This window comes from Dryobates pubescens, chromosome 12 (genome assembly GCF_014839835.1).
Source record: "Dryobates pubescens isolate bDryPub1 chromosome 12, bDryPub1.pri, whole genome shotgun sequence".
Lineage (NCBI taxonomy): Eukaryota > Metazoa > Chordata > Aves > Piciformes > Picidae > Dryobates > Dryobates pubescens.
In genome coordinates this window covers 4,079,058-4,092,932 of record NC_071623.1, presented here as the reverse complement: position 1 = coordinate 4,092,932, position 13,875 = coordinate 4,079,058, and the positions used below count along the sequence as shown (strand labels likewise).

The following is a 13,875-nucleotide window of genomic DNA, read 5'->3' as shown; positions in this document are numbered from 1 at the left end:
CAACTACCTGAAGGGAGGTTGTAGTCAGGCAGAGGTTGGTCTCTTCTCCCAGGCAACCAGTACCAGAACAAGAGGACATAGTCTCAGGCTGCACCAGGGGAGGTTTAGGCTGGAGGTTAGGAGGAAGTTTTACACAGAGAGAGTGATTGCCCACTGGAATGTGCTGCCCGAGGAGGTGGTGGGGTCGCCATCGCTGGGGGTGTTCAGGGCGAGGCTTGACAGGATGCTTGGTGCCATGGGTTAGTTGATTAGGTGGTGTTGGATGATGGGTTGGACACGATGATCTTGAAGGTCTCTTCCAACCTGGTTTATTCTATTCTATTCTATTCTATTCTAAAAGATCATCTAGTCCAATGCCCCTGGCCAGAGCAGGATCACCTATACCAGGTCACACAGGAGCACATCCAGGTGGGTCTTGTATATCTCCGCATAGGGAGACTCCAAAACCTGCTCTGAGCAGCCTGTTCCAGTGCTCCATCACCCTCACAGTGAAAAACATCTTCCCCATGTTTACATAGAACCTCCTATGGCTCAACTTCCCACCCACTGCCCCTTGTTCTGTCACTGGGCATCACCGAGAGGAGCCTGGCTCCATCCTTTCAGCACTCACCTTTCACATATTTATAAACATTAATATGGAAGGTGCAAGTTCAGCTCCCAACCATCCAAGGGGCCATGCACCTCTAAGGACAAGATGTTGACTATGTAGTTACATGGGACTTTGTCTGTACAGACTCTTTGCATCATGAAGATGTCATTATGCTAAATGTAGAACTCAGAGTGGGATGGGGTGCCCAGACAATGCCTCATTTCTCACAGATATTTATTTTCACAGCTCAGAGTATCAGCAGCAGAAGCTGGAGACAGCTTCCACAGGCAGTATTATCTATGATCTGGTGCTCTGGGAATCTTCCACACCATACAGAATGTGAGAGGCAACTATCCTGGAAAGTCTGGACTAGAGATTCAGACCAGCTTCAAACAGAAGAAACTGAATCACAGTTCACAGAATGGTAGGGGTTGAAAGGGGACTTCTGAAGATCCAGTCCAACCCTCATGCTAGAGCAGGATCACCTAGAAAAAAAATCACACATGAACATGTACATGCAGAACTCTCTTATCTAATTATAGACATAAATCATTGCCATTTCCTTTGGAGAATTAGGAATATGGGTCTGAAATTTTCCCTTTCTCCAGCCAGTGATCAAGTTCATAACAGGCTCACTCTCCAGTCACCCAACAACCAAAGCTGCATTTGGGAGGCATGCTTGTTGTTTTATATAAGCAAGTCTGTCAGCCTGTGGACCATGACTTTCTTGCTGCTCCTCCTTCCCCCCTCCCAGAGGGCTGGCTGAGAAGCTGGTTTGCCCTCCTTCCCATCCCCCTCATCTAGAATAAAACAGATGGCAGAGGGACATGCAATAAAGTGCAAACAAAGACAAGTGACTAATTTTCCAAAAGGAGACAAAAATGAAACCATCAGCTTCAACACTTGAAGCTGTAAAGAATGCATAATTACTTTCTGAACCTCATTCTTCCATATAAGCAAATGCAGCAGTTGCTGCAGATACAATGGCCCTATGGCACGGGGACTACTCTCCAGGCAGGCTTGACAAGCAGCATTAGGACTACACCACAGTTCAACAGATGCAAGTAGAGAATGTGGCAAAAGCATCAAGGAGCGCATCACAGGCTTGCCCCACCTTTGCAGCAACCCTGCTTCCCAGTCAGGTTTTGCAGAGCTCCCCAGGAATTGCAGCAACACCTTTGAAATGCACTAGACAAGGAGCTTCCCCCCCCTGTAATAGATGTATGGGAAGCCCCATTCTGTGGGATTGTCATATTTGGGCTCAAAGAGTCTGGCATTTTGCAGACTGGAAAAAACAGAGCAGCTGGTATGGCTCATGAAGCAACAAAGCAAGGACCAAAGCCTCTTGGAGGGAGATATGTCACAGGAGTCACAGCAGGCATGCTGCAATTTATACAGCCTCAGTAGAAAACATGAAAGTGAGATAATTACACCAGGGAGATGAGGACAGAAGCTATTTTAGTGCTTCACTCTGTCCTTATTGTGTTTGTTTGTTTGTGGTTTATTTGTTGGTTTGTTTGGTTGGTTTTTTTTGCTCTGGTCCTGATGGAGTTGCTTCTTCCATCCTTCTTACTGGGGTCCAGAGGAAGAGGTCAAGTTCACCTTCCTTGGCAACTTGAGCAAGCCCTTAGGCTTTGCATTTCAGCCGCTTCAGTGGAAGCACTACCTACCTCCTGTTGATTTTGCTCCAGGAGCAATAACATGACACAGCAGGAATAGAGTGTGATAACTTTCAGGGGAAAGTCTGTCAGGCTTTGTCATTTTAGCCATTTGGGATTCTTTCTGTTTGCTGGAAGAATTTAAAGAGCCATCCAGAAAATTAAAGCAAGCATCATCTTTGTTGTGCCCAACACAAAACATACTGCGGCATATAACGCTGCCAACGCAAGAACGCTTTAAACGGAACATGACTAATAAAAGTACCAAATGCAGGCTTACTACACAACTTCTGTGTCTTGCATTCAAGGCACAGAAATGGACTTTTCTTGTGCCATCTGTAAGAAATCCGAGTGCCTTTCCTCAGGCAATAAATGTACTTTGTGCATCACTACGCTGGAGGCACCTACTCTCCAGGACCCTCAGATTTGCTTCCTTCGTATGTTACGCTGACATTCAGGGCGTTCTCCAAAGCCTATCTGTTTACTCATGCTTCTCCTGAGAGGTGCTTGGGAGACAGAATTCTGTATTAGAATCATAGAATCAGTAAAGTTGGAAAAGGCCTCAAAGACCATCAAGTCCAACCTGTCACCCAACACCTCGTGACTAAACCATGGCACCAAGTGCCATGTCCAATCTCCTCTTGAACACCTCCAGGGAAGGTGACTCCACCACCTCCCTGGGCAGCACATTCCAACGGCTAACAACTCTCTCTGTGAAGAACTTTCTCCTTGCCTCCAGCCTAAACTTCCCCTGGTGCAGCTTAAGACTGTGTCCTCTTGTTCTGGGGCTGGGTGCCTGGCAGAAGAGACCAACCCCCACCTGGCTATAACCTCCCTTCAGGTAGTTGTAGACAGCAAGAAGGTCTCCCCTGAGCCTCCTCTTCTCCAGGCTAAACAATCCCAGCTCCCTCAGCCTCTCCTCACAGGGCTTGTGCTCAAGACCTCTCCCCAGCCTTTTTGCCCTTCTCTGGACACGTTCAAGTGTCTCAATGTCCTTCTTAAACTGAGGGGCCCAGAGCTGGACACAGTACTCAAGGTGTGACCTAACCACTGCTGAATATAGGGGCAAAATGACTTCCCTGCTCCTGCTGGCCACACAATTCCCGATGCAGGCTAGGATGCCATTTGGCTTCTTGGCCACCTGGGCACACTGCTGGCTCATGTTCAGCCAGCTGTCAATCAGTACCCCCTATTATCTTTAGCTGATACCCATTCAATTGATTTTTCTGTGATTCTACAGTTGTTTGTGTTGTTTCTAAAAATTAGTCTGTTGTGACCTTCTACAAGTGGAAATTGTAAATAACACCAATTAATAGAGACTCAAACAGTGAAACATAAACAGTTTCTGAGATATTCCTCCAGCTGACTAATACCTTTCAGGTTGTCTCATTCCAGAGAGGGAAAGAGACTCAGTTCTTTTGAATATTCCTGTTACAAATTTAGAGGCACAAACAAGGCCAAAATATCAACAGCAAGGCTGTTTATGAACAGAATAATGTGGATGGAACAGAAAGAGGGGGAGAGAGAGGGGAAACTATAGGGAGAGAGAGGGGAAAAAATAGAGAGAGAGAGAAGAGGAACAGAGAAGTGGAAAGGATTTATATTACCACACCCCCCACAACCCCTCCCAAGACAGTTTGGGTCTGTGGAGGAAGGCTGCTGCTGCTTTGGTGTGGAGGAGATGTCATCCTTGTTGGCTGTGCTGTCCTCCACTGGAGGAGGGAACGGAGAGATCCCAAAGTCCAGGTCCTTCTCTGAGCAGCCTTTTCAGCTCTTAGGACACGGAGAGAGAGTTCTTCCTGGTCTGCTGCCTCCAGACTATATGGTGATGTCTTTTTTCCTGTGTCTGTCCATTTCTCTCCTGATATTTTTCTTCAGAGCAACACTGCTCAGGTCTTTTCCTTCTTTTGAGACAGTAGTTGCTCAGGTCTTTTATACATTTTTTTAGGTATGTCCAGGTGGTGAATCCATTGTCCTTTGCACCACCCTCCCTTTCCAGGGTAGCTGATGGGTAGAGATGGTCTCGTCTATGCACATTCCAGAGAGTCATTTTCCAGTGGCATCTGCCCAATGCACATCAGCTATCATCTGGGCAAGGAGCAAAGGTGATTTTATCTTTGTTGATTCACATCAAGAGAGACAAGATTTAGTCTCTTACACAGATCCATAATGTGGTCACTCCCATGTACTGAGATAGTATTACCCAAAACAGGGACTCCAACGCATTGCTTCCGCATGCCTATAGAATAGAATAGAATAGAATAGAATAGAGTAGAGTAGAGTAGAGTAGACTAGAGTAGAGTAGAGTAGAGTAGAGTAGAATAGAATAGAATAGAATAGAATAGAGTGGAATAGAATAGAGTAGAATAGAATAGAATAGAATAGAATAGAATAGAATAGAATAGAATAGAATAGAATAGAAGTGGAGTGGAATAGAATAGAATAGAGTGGAGTGGAATAGAATAGAGTGGAATAGAATAGAGTGGAATAGAATAGAATGGAATAGGGTAGAATGGAATAGGGTAGAATAGAATGGAATAGGGTAGAATAGAATAGAATAGAATTAACCAGGTTGGAAAAGACCTTCCAGATCGAGTCCAACCTATCACCCACCACCATCTAATCAACTAAACCATGGCACCAAGCACCCCATCCAGTCTCTTCCTAAACACCTCCAGTGATGGTGACTCCACCACCTCTCTAGGCAGCCCATTCCAATGGCCAATCATTCTTTCTATGAAGAACTTCTTCCTCACCTCCAGCCTATACAAACACTTGCTGATAGACAAAGAACTGGAAATAACTCTACCTCCTACTTAAGCATCAGATAAAGAACAAAAAAAAAATTTAACAATTAAAAAAAAATAAAGTTTTCACCCTGCAGGAATGAAGACTGGATCTGGAAAGCTAGCAGCTTTGCAATTTCTGCTTCACACTTCAAGCTGCTGATAGACGTTTACTTTGTATTCCAGGACTGGCAGGTTTGCAGCAGCTGCTTTCAGCTGTCAAGCAGCTTCTCCTACAAACCTGTCAGTCACCACTGCCTTCTCTCAGAGGAGGCTCTGTTACTTTAGGAGCCTTAGAAAGAGTCATTGGGAGAAAAAAATACTAAGGACAGGGCAATAAGAATCAAGTGAAAGTGCCCATCTGCTCATCTGTTGGGACACTAAGGTTCAGGCTGAAAGTATATAATCCTCTACCAGATCCAAGCACGAGCTCACCCTGCTTTGACAGAATGGTATAACCCCAAAGAGTACTATTTCTCTCTACTCATATTTAATGTGATGGATCATGAATAAGTTAGTTGCCATTAGCACGTCACATGGCTGGTATCTAAAAACACACAGCCACATCAAGAAGGACTTTTTACAAGCTCTTAAATACTTGTTTCAGAAGTAATTTTAGCACCCAAGCAAGGGTAGCACTAAGAACTAATTTATCATTCTGTGATTTAGTTTCACTTCCAGTAAGTATCTATACAGAAACAAGTGATAGAAACAGGATAGCTCAAAACCATAAGTCATAGAACCATAAAAGTGATAGAAGCAATAAGGTTGGAAAAGACTTCAGAGATCATCAAGTCCAACCTGACACCCAACACCAACCCAACCAACTAAACCATGGCTTCAAGTGCCACGTCCAATCCTTTTTTGAACACCTCCAGGGATGGTGACTCCACCACCTCCCTGGGCAGCACATTTAGTAGCTTAGTAGTCCTGAGGTGTTGGGCAACACGTTGGACTTGATGATCTCTGAGGTCTTTTCCAACCTTATTGATTCTATGATTCTATGATATGTGCTGCCCAGGGAGATGGTGGAGTCACCATCCCTGGAGGTGTTTAAGAGGGGACTGGATGAGGCACTTGGAGCCATGGTTTAGTTGATTAGATGGTGTTGGGTGATAGGTTGGACTTGATGATCTCAAAGGTCTTTTCCAGCCTGGTTAATTCTATTCTATTCTTTAAAAGGTAAATAAATAACTAAATAAATAGTATAATGCACTAGAAGCTTCAAGTCTTCCCAAAGCTTTCCTATGACAGCTGCATAGCTGAAAGATTCACCAAAGTAAATTAATTGCTCAGAGATCAGAGCTCCAAGTTTTCCATGCTTCATTTCAAAGTCTTATGTCAGGTACAGGGTCATAAGGAGACAAAGCTCTTCTGCCCTGTGGTGTGTCTGCTTTGTGAGGCGAGAGCTCAGCAGAGTCACATGGCAGTCACAGCTGCAGTACACTGCATCAGTATGCCCACAGCATCTGTGTGTATCACCTGAGAGTGGATCCTCCCTGCACTAAATGCATGCAGAAGATCATTCCTGCTGCTAAGAGAAGGCAATACAAATGTGCAATGTAGGGTAGCAGGGAAGTACTCCTGCAGCTATGTGCAGCCATCTGAGGAGAGGCTGAGGGAGCTGGGGTTGCTTAGCCTGGAGAAGAGGAGGCTCAGGGGAGACCTCATTGCTGTCTCCAACTCCCTGAAGGGAGGCTGTAGCCAGGTGGGGGTTGGTCTCTTCTCCCAGGCAACCAGCACCAGAACAAGAGGACACAGTCTCAGGCTGCACCAGGGGAGGTTTAGGCTGGATGTTAGGAAGAAGTTCTATACAGAGAGAGTGATTGCCCATTGGAATGGGCTGCCCGGGGAGGTGGTGGAGTCGCCATCATTGAAGGTGTTCAGGAGGAGACTTGATGGGGTGCTTGGTGCCATGGGTTAGTTGTTTAGGTGGGTTGGATTGTTTGATGGGTTGGATGTGATGATCTTGAAGGTCTCTTCCAACCTGGTTTATTCTATGTATTCTATTAACTGAAGCACTCTAATGAATTTGCTTCAAACATTTAGAAGCCAAGCCTACAGCAGAGGGACAGATGCCAGCTCTCCTGCATCCTAATCCATTGTTTACAGGATCATCCTTCATACTCCCACATCAGTCAGTGGAGGGTCTCCATCCAACTTGGACCAAAAAAAAATCCACCAAACTTTGTGACTTGAAGTCCTAGGCACAGCTCTCCAAATGGCTCTGTAACCACTGTCTTGGTGGGAAGATCTTGTCACATTGGACATGGCACTTGGTGCCATGGTCTAGTTGTGAGGTCTGTTGGGACAGGTTGGACTTGATGATCCTTGGGGTCTCTTCCAACCTTGGTTATACTGTGATACTGTGATACTGTCACAATACTGATGTCTCCCTCAGTTGGAGCTATACACTTTTGTCTGCACAGCAGCCTGTGGGGACCATCCTGGACACCTGCTGCTGGGGTTGTGAGGGCAACAGCAGAAGGTCTTAATACTCCACGTAGAAACTGAAGGACATACGTTCAGATGGGTACCACTAAAGAGAAGGTTATGTCCCACAAACAGGAGACCTTAGCACAACTATCTAGGGAACAGTAGTACACTATGACCTTGGTGTGGTAGTCTTGAATGCTGCTAAATGAAATCTGAGCATACCAGATGATAATCTCAAAACCACACAGAGAAGCATAATCACTGCACAGGGCAAGTAAGCATCTTTCTGTTACCGTGCTTCTCATACAGAGTCCCCAGATCACTGCAGTGCTAAGGAAACTTACTTATTTCTACACAGCAGTTTTGCAAACCTGCCCATAGTATTTTCCTTACTCAGCCTGAAACTGCATAATCTTTCAAAAGCTATTAATCAGCTTTCATTATCTCTAAATTGATTCTTGCTTGCTTGCAATTAAGGACTAATATCTGAAGAGTGAGAAATGTATAAGGTAATTAACCATAATGAGTAACTGTTCTCAGATACAATCAGCTGCTGAATATCAACACAAGGCTTAGGTTTCCCAAAGAACTTTTTTTTTTTCCTATATATTTATACAAGTTCAGAAATGAAGATTTCTTTAGCAGAGGTTGAACGTTCACCAGAGAACACCATATGTGCCTACTCCTTCTCAGGAAGGCAGCTGGCTACAGACAAAAATATTCTTAAACTAGCAATTACTGTGGATTCAGAAGGTTTTTGGGGTGACACTGGCATAAAGAAAGACCTATTTTTATGGCTGTGAAGTACACCTCAAGTTCAGAGAGAGAGGCATGGAGAGAAAGGGAGTAGCTGCGTGCTGCAATTACATCAGGTACAGGACAAAATCCTGCTTAGCATTTTGCAAATATCACCACGTAAAACACATTTCCTTCCCTTGCTCCTCCATACAATTAAGTGTTGGTAAATTAATGATAACAAACCTTTTGGAGTAGGTCAACAGCATACTAATCATTCCCCACATTAGAATATCAAAACAAATTAGTGAGCTGGGTCCAAGGTTATAAACAGTGGATGATGAGCCACTTTTCAGCCACTCCCTCAAAATATCAGCAAGTTTTAGTGATGGAAGGCACATTTTTCCTCAGGAAAATTATTCACATATTTCCCTACATGTGCAGCACAAGTGCAACTCACTCACTGCACTCTAAAGTTTTTCACAGAAAAAACCCACTTAGGGATTTCATCAGACAGACCTTAAACACACAAGAACGTGTGGAACGTGCTGGAATGTGTCCAGAGAAGGGCAACAAAGCTGGGTTTGGAGCACAGCCCTGTGAGGAGAGGCTGAGGGAGCTGGGGTTGCTTAGCCTGGAGAAGAGGAGGCTCAGGGGAGACTTTCTTGCTGTCTACAACTACCTGAAGGGAGGTTGTGGGCAGGTGGGGGTTGGTCTCTTCTCCCAGGCAACCAGCACCAGAACAAGAGGACACAGTCTCAAGCTGCACCAGGGGAAGTTTAGGCTGGATGTTAGGAAGAAATTCTTCATAGAAAGAGAGATTGGCCATTGGAATGGACTACCTGGGGAGGTGGTGGAGTTGCCATCACTGGAGGTGTTTAAGAAGAGGCTGGATGGGGTGCTTGGTGCCATGGTTTAGTTCATTAGATGATGTTAGGTGATAGGTTGGACTTGATGACCTCAAAGGTCTTTTCCAACCTGGTTAATTCTATTCTATTCTATTCTATTCTATTCTATTCTATTCTATTCTATTCTATTCTATTCTATCCTATCCTATCCTATCCTATCCTATCCTATCCTAAGAAAAAACTTCAGGACAGAACTCACTAAAGGATGAAATCTGATCCTCTTACCGTGAACTTAAAATTCTGGTCTAAAGAGGTGGGAAGTCCTGCTTCAGTTGCAGTCTGTAAAGCACTCAGAAGCTCTTCTTGATAAGAAAGTAAGATGCACATTCCCAGAACATAAAGAAAATCTTTCATCACTATTTCACTGCTTTTTGCTTCCTGCAAAGCCATCAGAGGAGCTCTACTGTTTCTGTAGAGAAATTCATTAGCAGAACAAGTAACATCCAAGTTCTCTGCAATTTTCTTTGTCAGCAACCACAGAATAGCAAAATTTGAGGAAAGATAATGATGTTCTCAGGACTCTAATCCATGTGTAATGTTTCAACCAGGCAATGTCAATTGTTTTAAGTTTTTTAATACATGCAGCACTTTCATTGTAGAGCTGTGTAACAGGGAGCTCTAAAATGAAAGCTTCATCATGCAGTTGTTTCTCCTCTTGTTTCTGCTGTAGCATTTCCCTTTTCTGTTTTCTGCTGCAAACTATGTCCTGGTTTAGAAAGCCCATACTTATCAACACACAGGGAAGGACTCACATAGTGATGGGGGAAAGGAGTTTATAGAAAGAAAAGCAGCAGCATGCCCATTTTCTGTGGATTGAAGTTTTCAACAGTCATTGCATTGCTCAGTGGAGTAGACTGTGCTAGCCTAAAGGCTAGATGAGGTTTTTCACATCTGACCAGTTTTAAGACTATTTAGCAGGAGGGCTGGCTCTGCGCTCCAGGAGACACACAGATGCTGCTGCTCTGCTTGAGGAACAAGGCTGGTTCTCTTATGTAGTGATGTGCAAGACCCTGCAGGGCTGTGTCTCCCATGCTGATCTGCATGGAGGGTTGGTTGTGTTTCAGCCACAGTGAGATATAGAATAGAATAGAATAGAACAGAATAGAATAGAATAGACCAGGTTGGAAGAGACCTTCAAGATCATCGTGTCCAACCTATCATCCAACACCACCTAATCAACTAAACCATGGAACCAAGCATCCTGTCAAGCCTCGCCCTAAACACAAACAAGTCAAATTTAAACACAAACAAGTCAAATGATGTCCAACAGTTTATTATTATCAAAAGATAGGTGCATGATAGGAAAGGAAGAATGGTACAAAAGGTATAGAAATATAAGTGAAGGTGACTTTATAGATTGCAAGAAAATTCACCACCATGGAGGATCATAGAATCATAGAATCAATAAGGTTGAAAAGACCTCAGAGATCATTAAGTCCAACCTGTCACCCAACACCTTATGACTAACTAAACCATGGCTCCAAGTGCCACATCCAATCCCGTCTTGCACACCTCCAGGGATGGGGACTCCACCACCTCCCTGTGCAACATATTCCAATGGCAAACAGCTCTTTCTGGGAAGAACTTTCTCCTCACCTCCAGCCTAAACTTCCCCCAATGCAGCTTGAGACTATGTCCACGTTCAAGTGTCTCAATTGAGGGGCCCAGAACTGAACACAGTACTCAAGGTGTGGCTTTACCAGTGCTGAGTACAGGGGCAGAATGACCTCCCTGCTCCTGCTGGCCACACTATTTCTGATGCAGGCCAGTGCCTAACAGTGTCTTGAGGGCCTGGTGTTCCAAATGGGTCCATGGGGAGAGGTCCTTGTCTGTTGTTACTTGGAAAAAGGAGTTGCTGATGACTTGGTGGAGGGAGAGTTCCAGAGAGAGGATTCTTTTCTGTCTGCCAGTGGTATGATTTGTAAACAATCTGAATCCCAACATCTCCACCCAGTTCCAGGAAACTTCATGCATACACTTGATGGGGGGCATGGTGTAGGTGGTGGTAGATGCAGTCCAGTTTGGCGTGGGGTCAGTGTGCCAGGAGGGCTATTTCAGGGGCCACATCACACAAGACCCTCCTCAAAATCAATGACCTAGCACCTTTACACTTGCTCAGTAGATACTGAAAACTGTAAGACCTGTCAGCCAGTTGCTCATCCACAATTCAACCATCAGGAGAGCTCTGGTACAAAACAGGAAACCTCCCGAACACCGTTTGAGACATCAGTCACTTTTTAGCTGCTTGCCCAGCCACCTCTGGCGCCCCCTACACCGTGCCATCTCAAGCACCACACAGTCTTCTCCCTTGCCACGCAAGCACAACCTTCTCAACAGCACAACTAAGGAGAAAGAGGAGGTTTCTATTCTGAAGGCAGAGGACCTCACAGAGTGTTAACCAGGAAAATCTGTCATAAGCCAAAATCATTTCTAATGGTAAATCTGAGGTTCTTGTCAGTTTGGGGCCCATAGCCTTTTTAGATGACAAAAATAAAGACTTCCTGGAGACTAAGGATACACCTTCTGAATGTGTTTTACTTTTCCAACAGGTAATTGCTACTGGTGAAGATCACCTTTAGAAGAGAACATGGATTTAATCAACTCAACTGAACAAAACAGTACATCAGAAGAACTATTCAAATGGGTAACATCCAAGATTCTCATTTCCATTACGCTATCTGCGCTTGCACTAATGACAACAGCCATCAACTCTCTAGTGATGACCGCAATAATTGTGACGCGAAAGCTCCACCACCCTGCCAACTACCTAATCTGCTCCCTTGCAGTGACTGATTTTCTTGTGGCAGTCCTAGTGATGCCCTTCAGCATTGTCTACATTGTAAAGGAGACATGGATCATGGGGCAAGTCGTGTGTGACATTTGGCTGAGCGTGGACATTACGTGCTGCACGTGTTCCATCTTGCATCTCTCTGCCATTGCTCTGGATCGGTACAGAGCAATCACAGATGCTGTGGAATATGCAAGGAAAAGGACACCTAAGCATGCTGGCATCATGATTGCAGTGGTATGGATCATATCCATTTTTATCTCCATGCCGCCTTTGTTTTGGCGGCACCAGACAACCAGCAGGGATGACGAATGCATCATCAAACACGACCACATCGTTTCTACCATTTACTCCACATTTGGCGCCTTCTATATCCCTCTGGCCTTGATTCTGATCCTTTACTACAAGATATACAAGGCAGCAAAGACATTTCACAGGAGAAGCATCAGCCGGATTGTAAGGGAGGAGGTAAATGGACAAGTCCTCTTGGATGCGGGTGAAAGAAGCACCAAATCGGCTTCAATGCCCAGCACTGCAGAGAAAACATCAGATGCCCTGGTGGACTGCGATAAAGTCAATATCAGCCTAAAAAGCCCCAGGTCTGAATCTAAACACGAGAAGTCCTGGAAAAGACAGAGAATCTCTAGCACAAGAGAGCGAAAGGCAGCAACCACGCTGGGTCTGATCCTGGGGGCGTTTGTGATCTGTTGGCTCCCCTTTTTCGTGAAAGAAGTAGTTGTTAACACCTGTGAAAGATGTCACATCTCAGAAGACATGTCTAATTTCCTAGCGTGGCTGGGGTATATAAATTCCCTTATTAACCCTCTAATATACACAATCTTTAATGAAGATTTCAAGAAAGCCTTCCAGAAGCTAGTGCACTGTAGGCAATATCTTTAAGAGCTTATCTTCATATAAGGAGAACAAACATATTAATTGGTTTTTAACTTGTATAAATTTATATACCTGAGATGATATTTGTTGTATTTAAGGAAAAGCACCAAGACTCTGCATTTACATTATGACTTTGTTGTTGTTGTTGTTATCAGTAGTAGTGGGAGCATAAAATGCCCAAGTTTCAAAGAGATGGATCATCTGGGATCAGTTTTGCTCTGGAAAAAAGAGGTAGCATATTGTGGCTCTAATCCAGTCAGGATTTGCACAGCTGTCTAGCTTGAAGCATAAGGTATTACCTTAAATATGAGGGAAATACACATTTGAAGTAGACAAAGAAAGACAATGTTTTAAAAATCACTTTCAGTTATCAATGAAATCTTAAGTAAAACAACACACGGGTTTGAAACCCTCGTCACAAATAAGGAGATAGAAAATAAACGCTGGAATTAAGATACGATTTCATGACTTTGGCACAGGCCTGCAGCACAGAGCCAAACCATTCCCAGTAACAGGTAGTAGCTTGAAACATATCTAGCATCATCTTATGTTGATTAGCTGAGCGCAGATGCAGCCCTGCCTTTTCCCACAGATGAAGGACTTCCCTGTATTACACCCTCACAGTACTGCAGCAGCAGGCAAAGTGCTTTCAAGTCTTTTCTCAACCACCTCAAGCAACAGGGCTGTGAAGCCTCCAACAAAGCATGTGAGAAAGCAGACACTGACCTTGATGTTGCCAGTGTGGGTCTCTGGAAACCACTGTGTAGCAGCTTCTCCAGTAAGGGCAAGGAGAGTGATCTCAGGTCATGCCAAGGCATGTGGGACACCCACTGGCTGGAACCCCTAAATCCTCTTCCCTCAGAGCATCTAGTGTATGTCCTCAGTCCCAGCAGAGGTAAAAGGACCTTGTAGGCACTCCCTCCATCACTGGCCAGCTGGTTCAGTCAAAGATAACCACAATGAACAACACCCTCTGTGGGCTGCTAAGCCAAAGATGGCACTTTGTCCAGCCTTTATTCACAAAATCACCATGGTTAGAAAAGACCTCTCAGATCATCAAAATCAACCATTATCTAGCTCT

The 13,875-nt window shown here is 44.5% G+C and overlaps 1 protein-coding gene across 1 annotated transcript in view; it reads left to right on the top strand.

Annotated features, from left to right (window-relative positions):
• HTR1F (5-hydroxytryptamine receptor 1F) overlaps positions 1–13,584 on the top strand; it is a 168,484-nt gene extending 154,900 nt beyond the window's left edge. Inside the window, exon 4 of the mRNA XM_054166060.1 lies at positions 11,662–13,584. Coding sequence (XP_054022035.1) covers positions 11,700–12,800 — 1,101 coding nt within the window. The 5' untranslated portion in view covers positions 11,662–11,699 and the 3' untranslated portion in view covers positions 12,801–13,584. The remainder of the gene's footprint in view (positions 1–11,661) is intronic.
• The last annotated feature ends 291 nt before the right edge of the window (positions 13,585–13,875 follow it).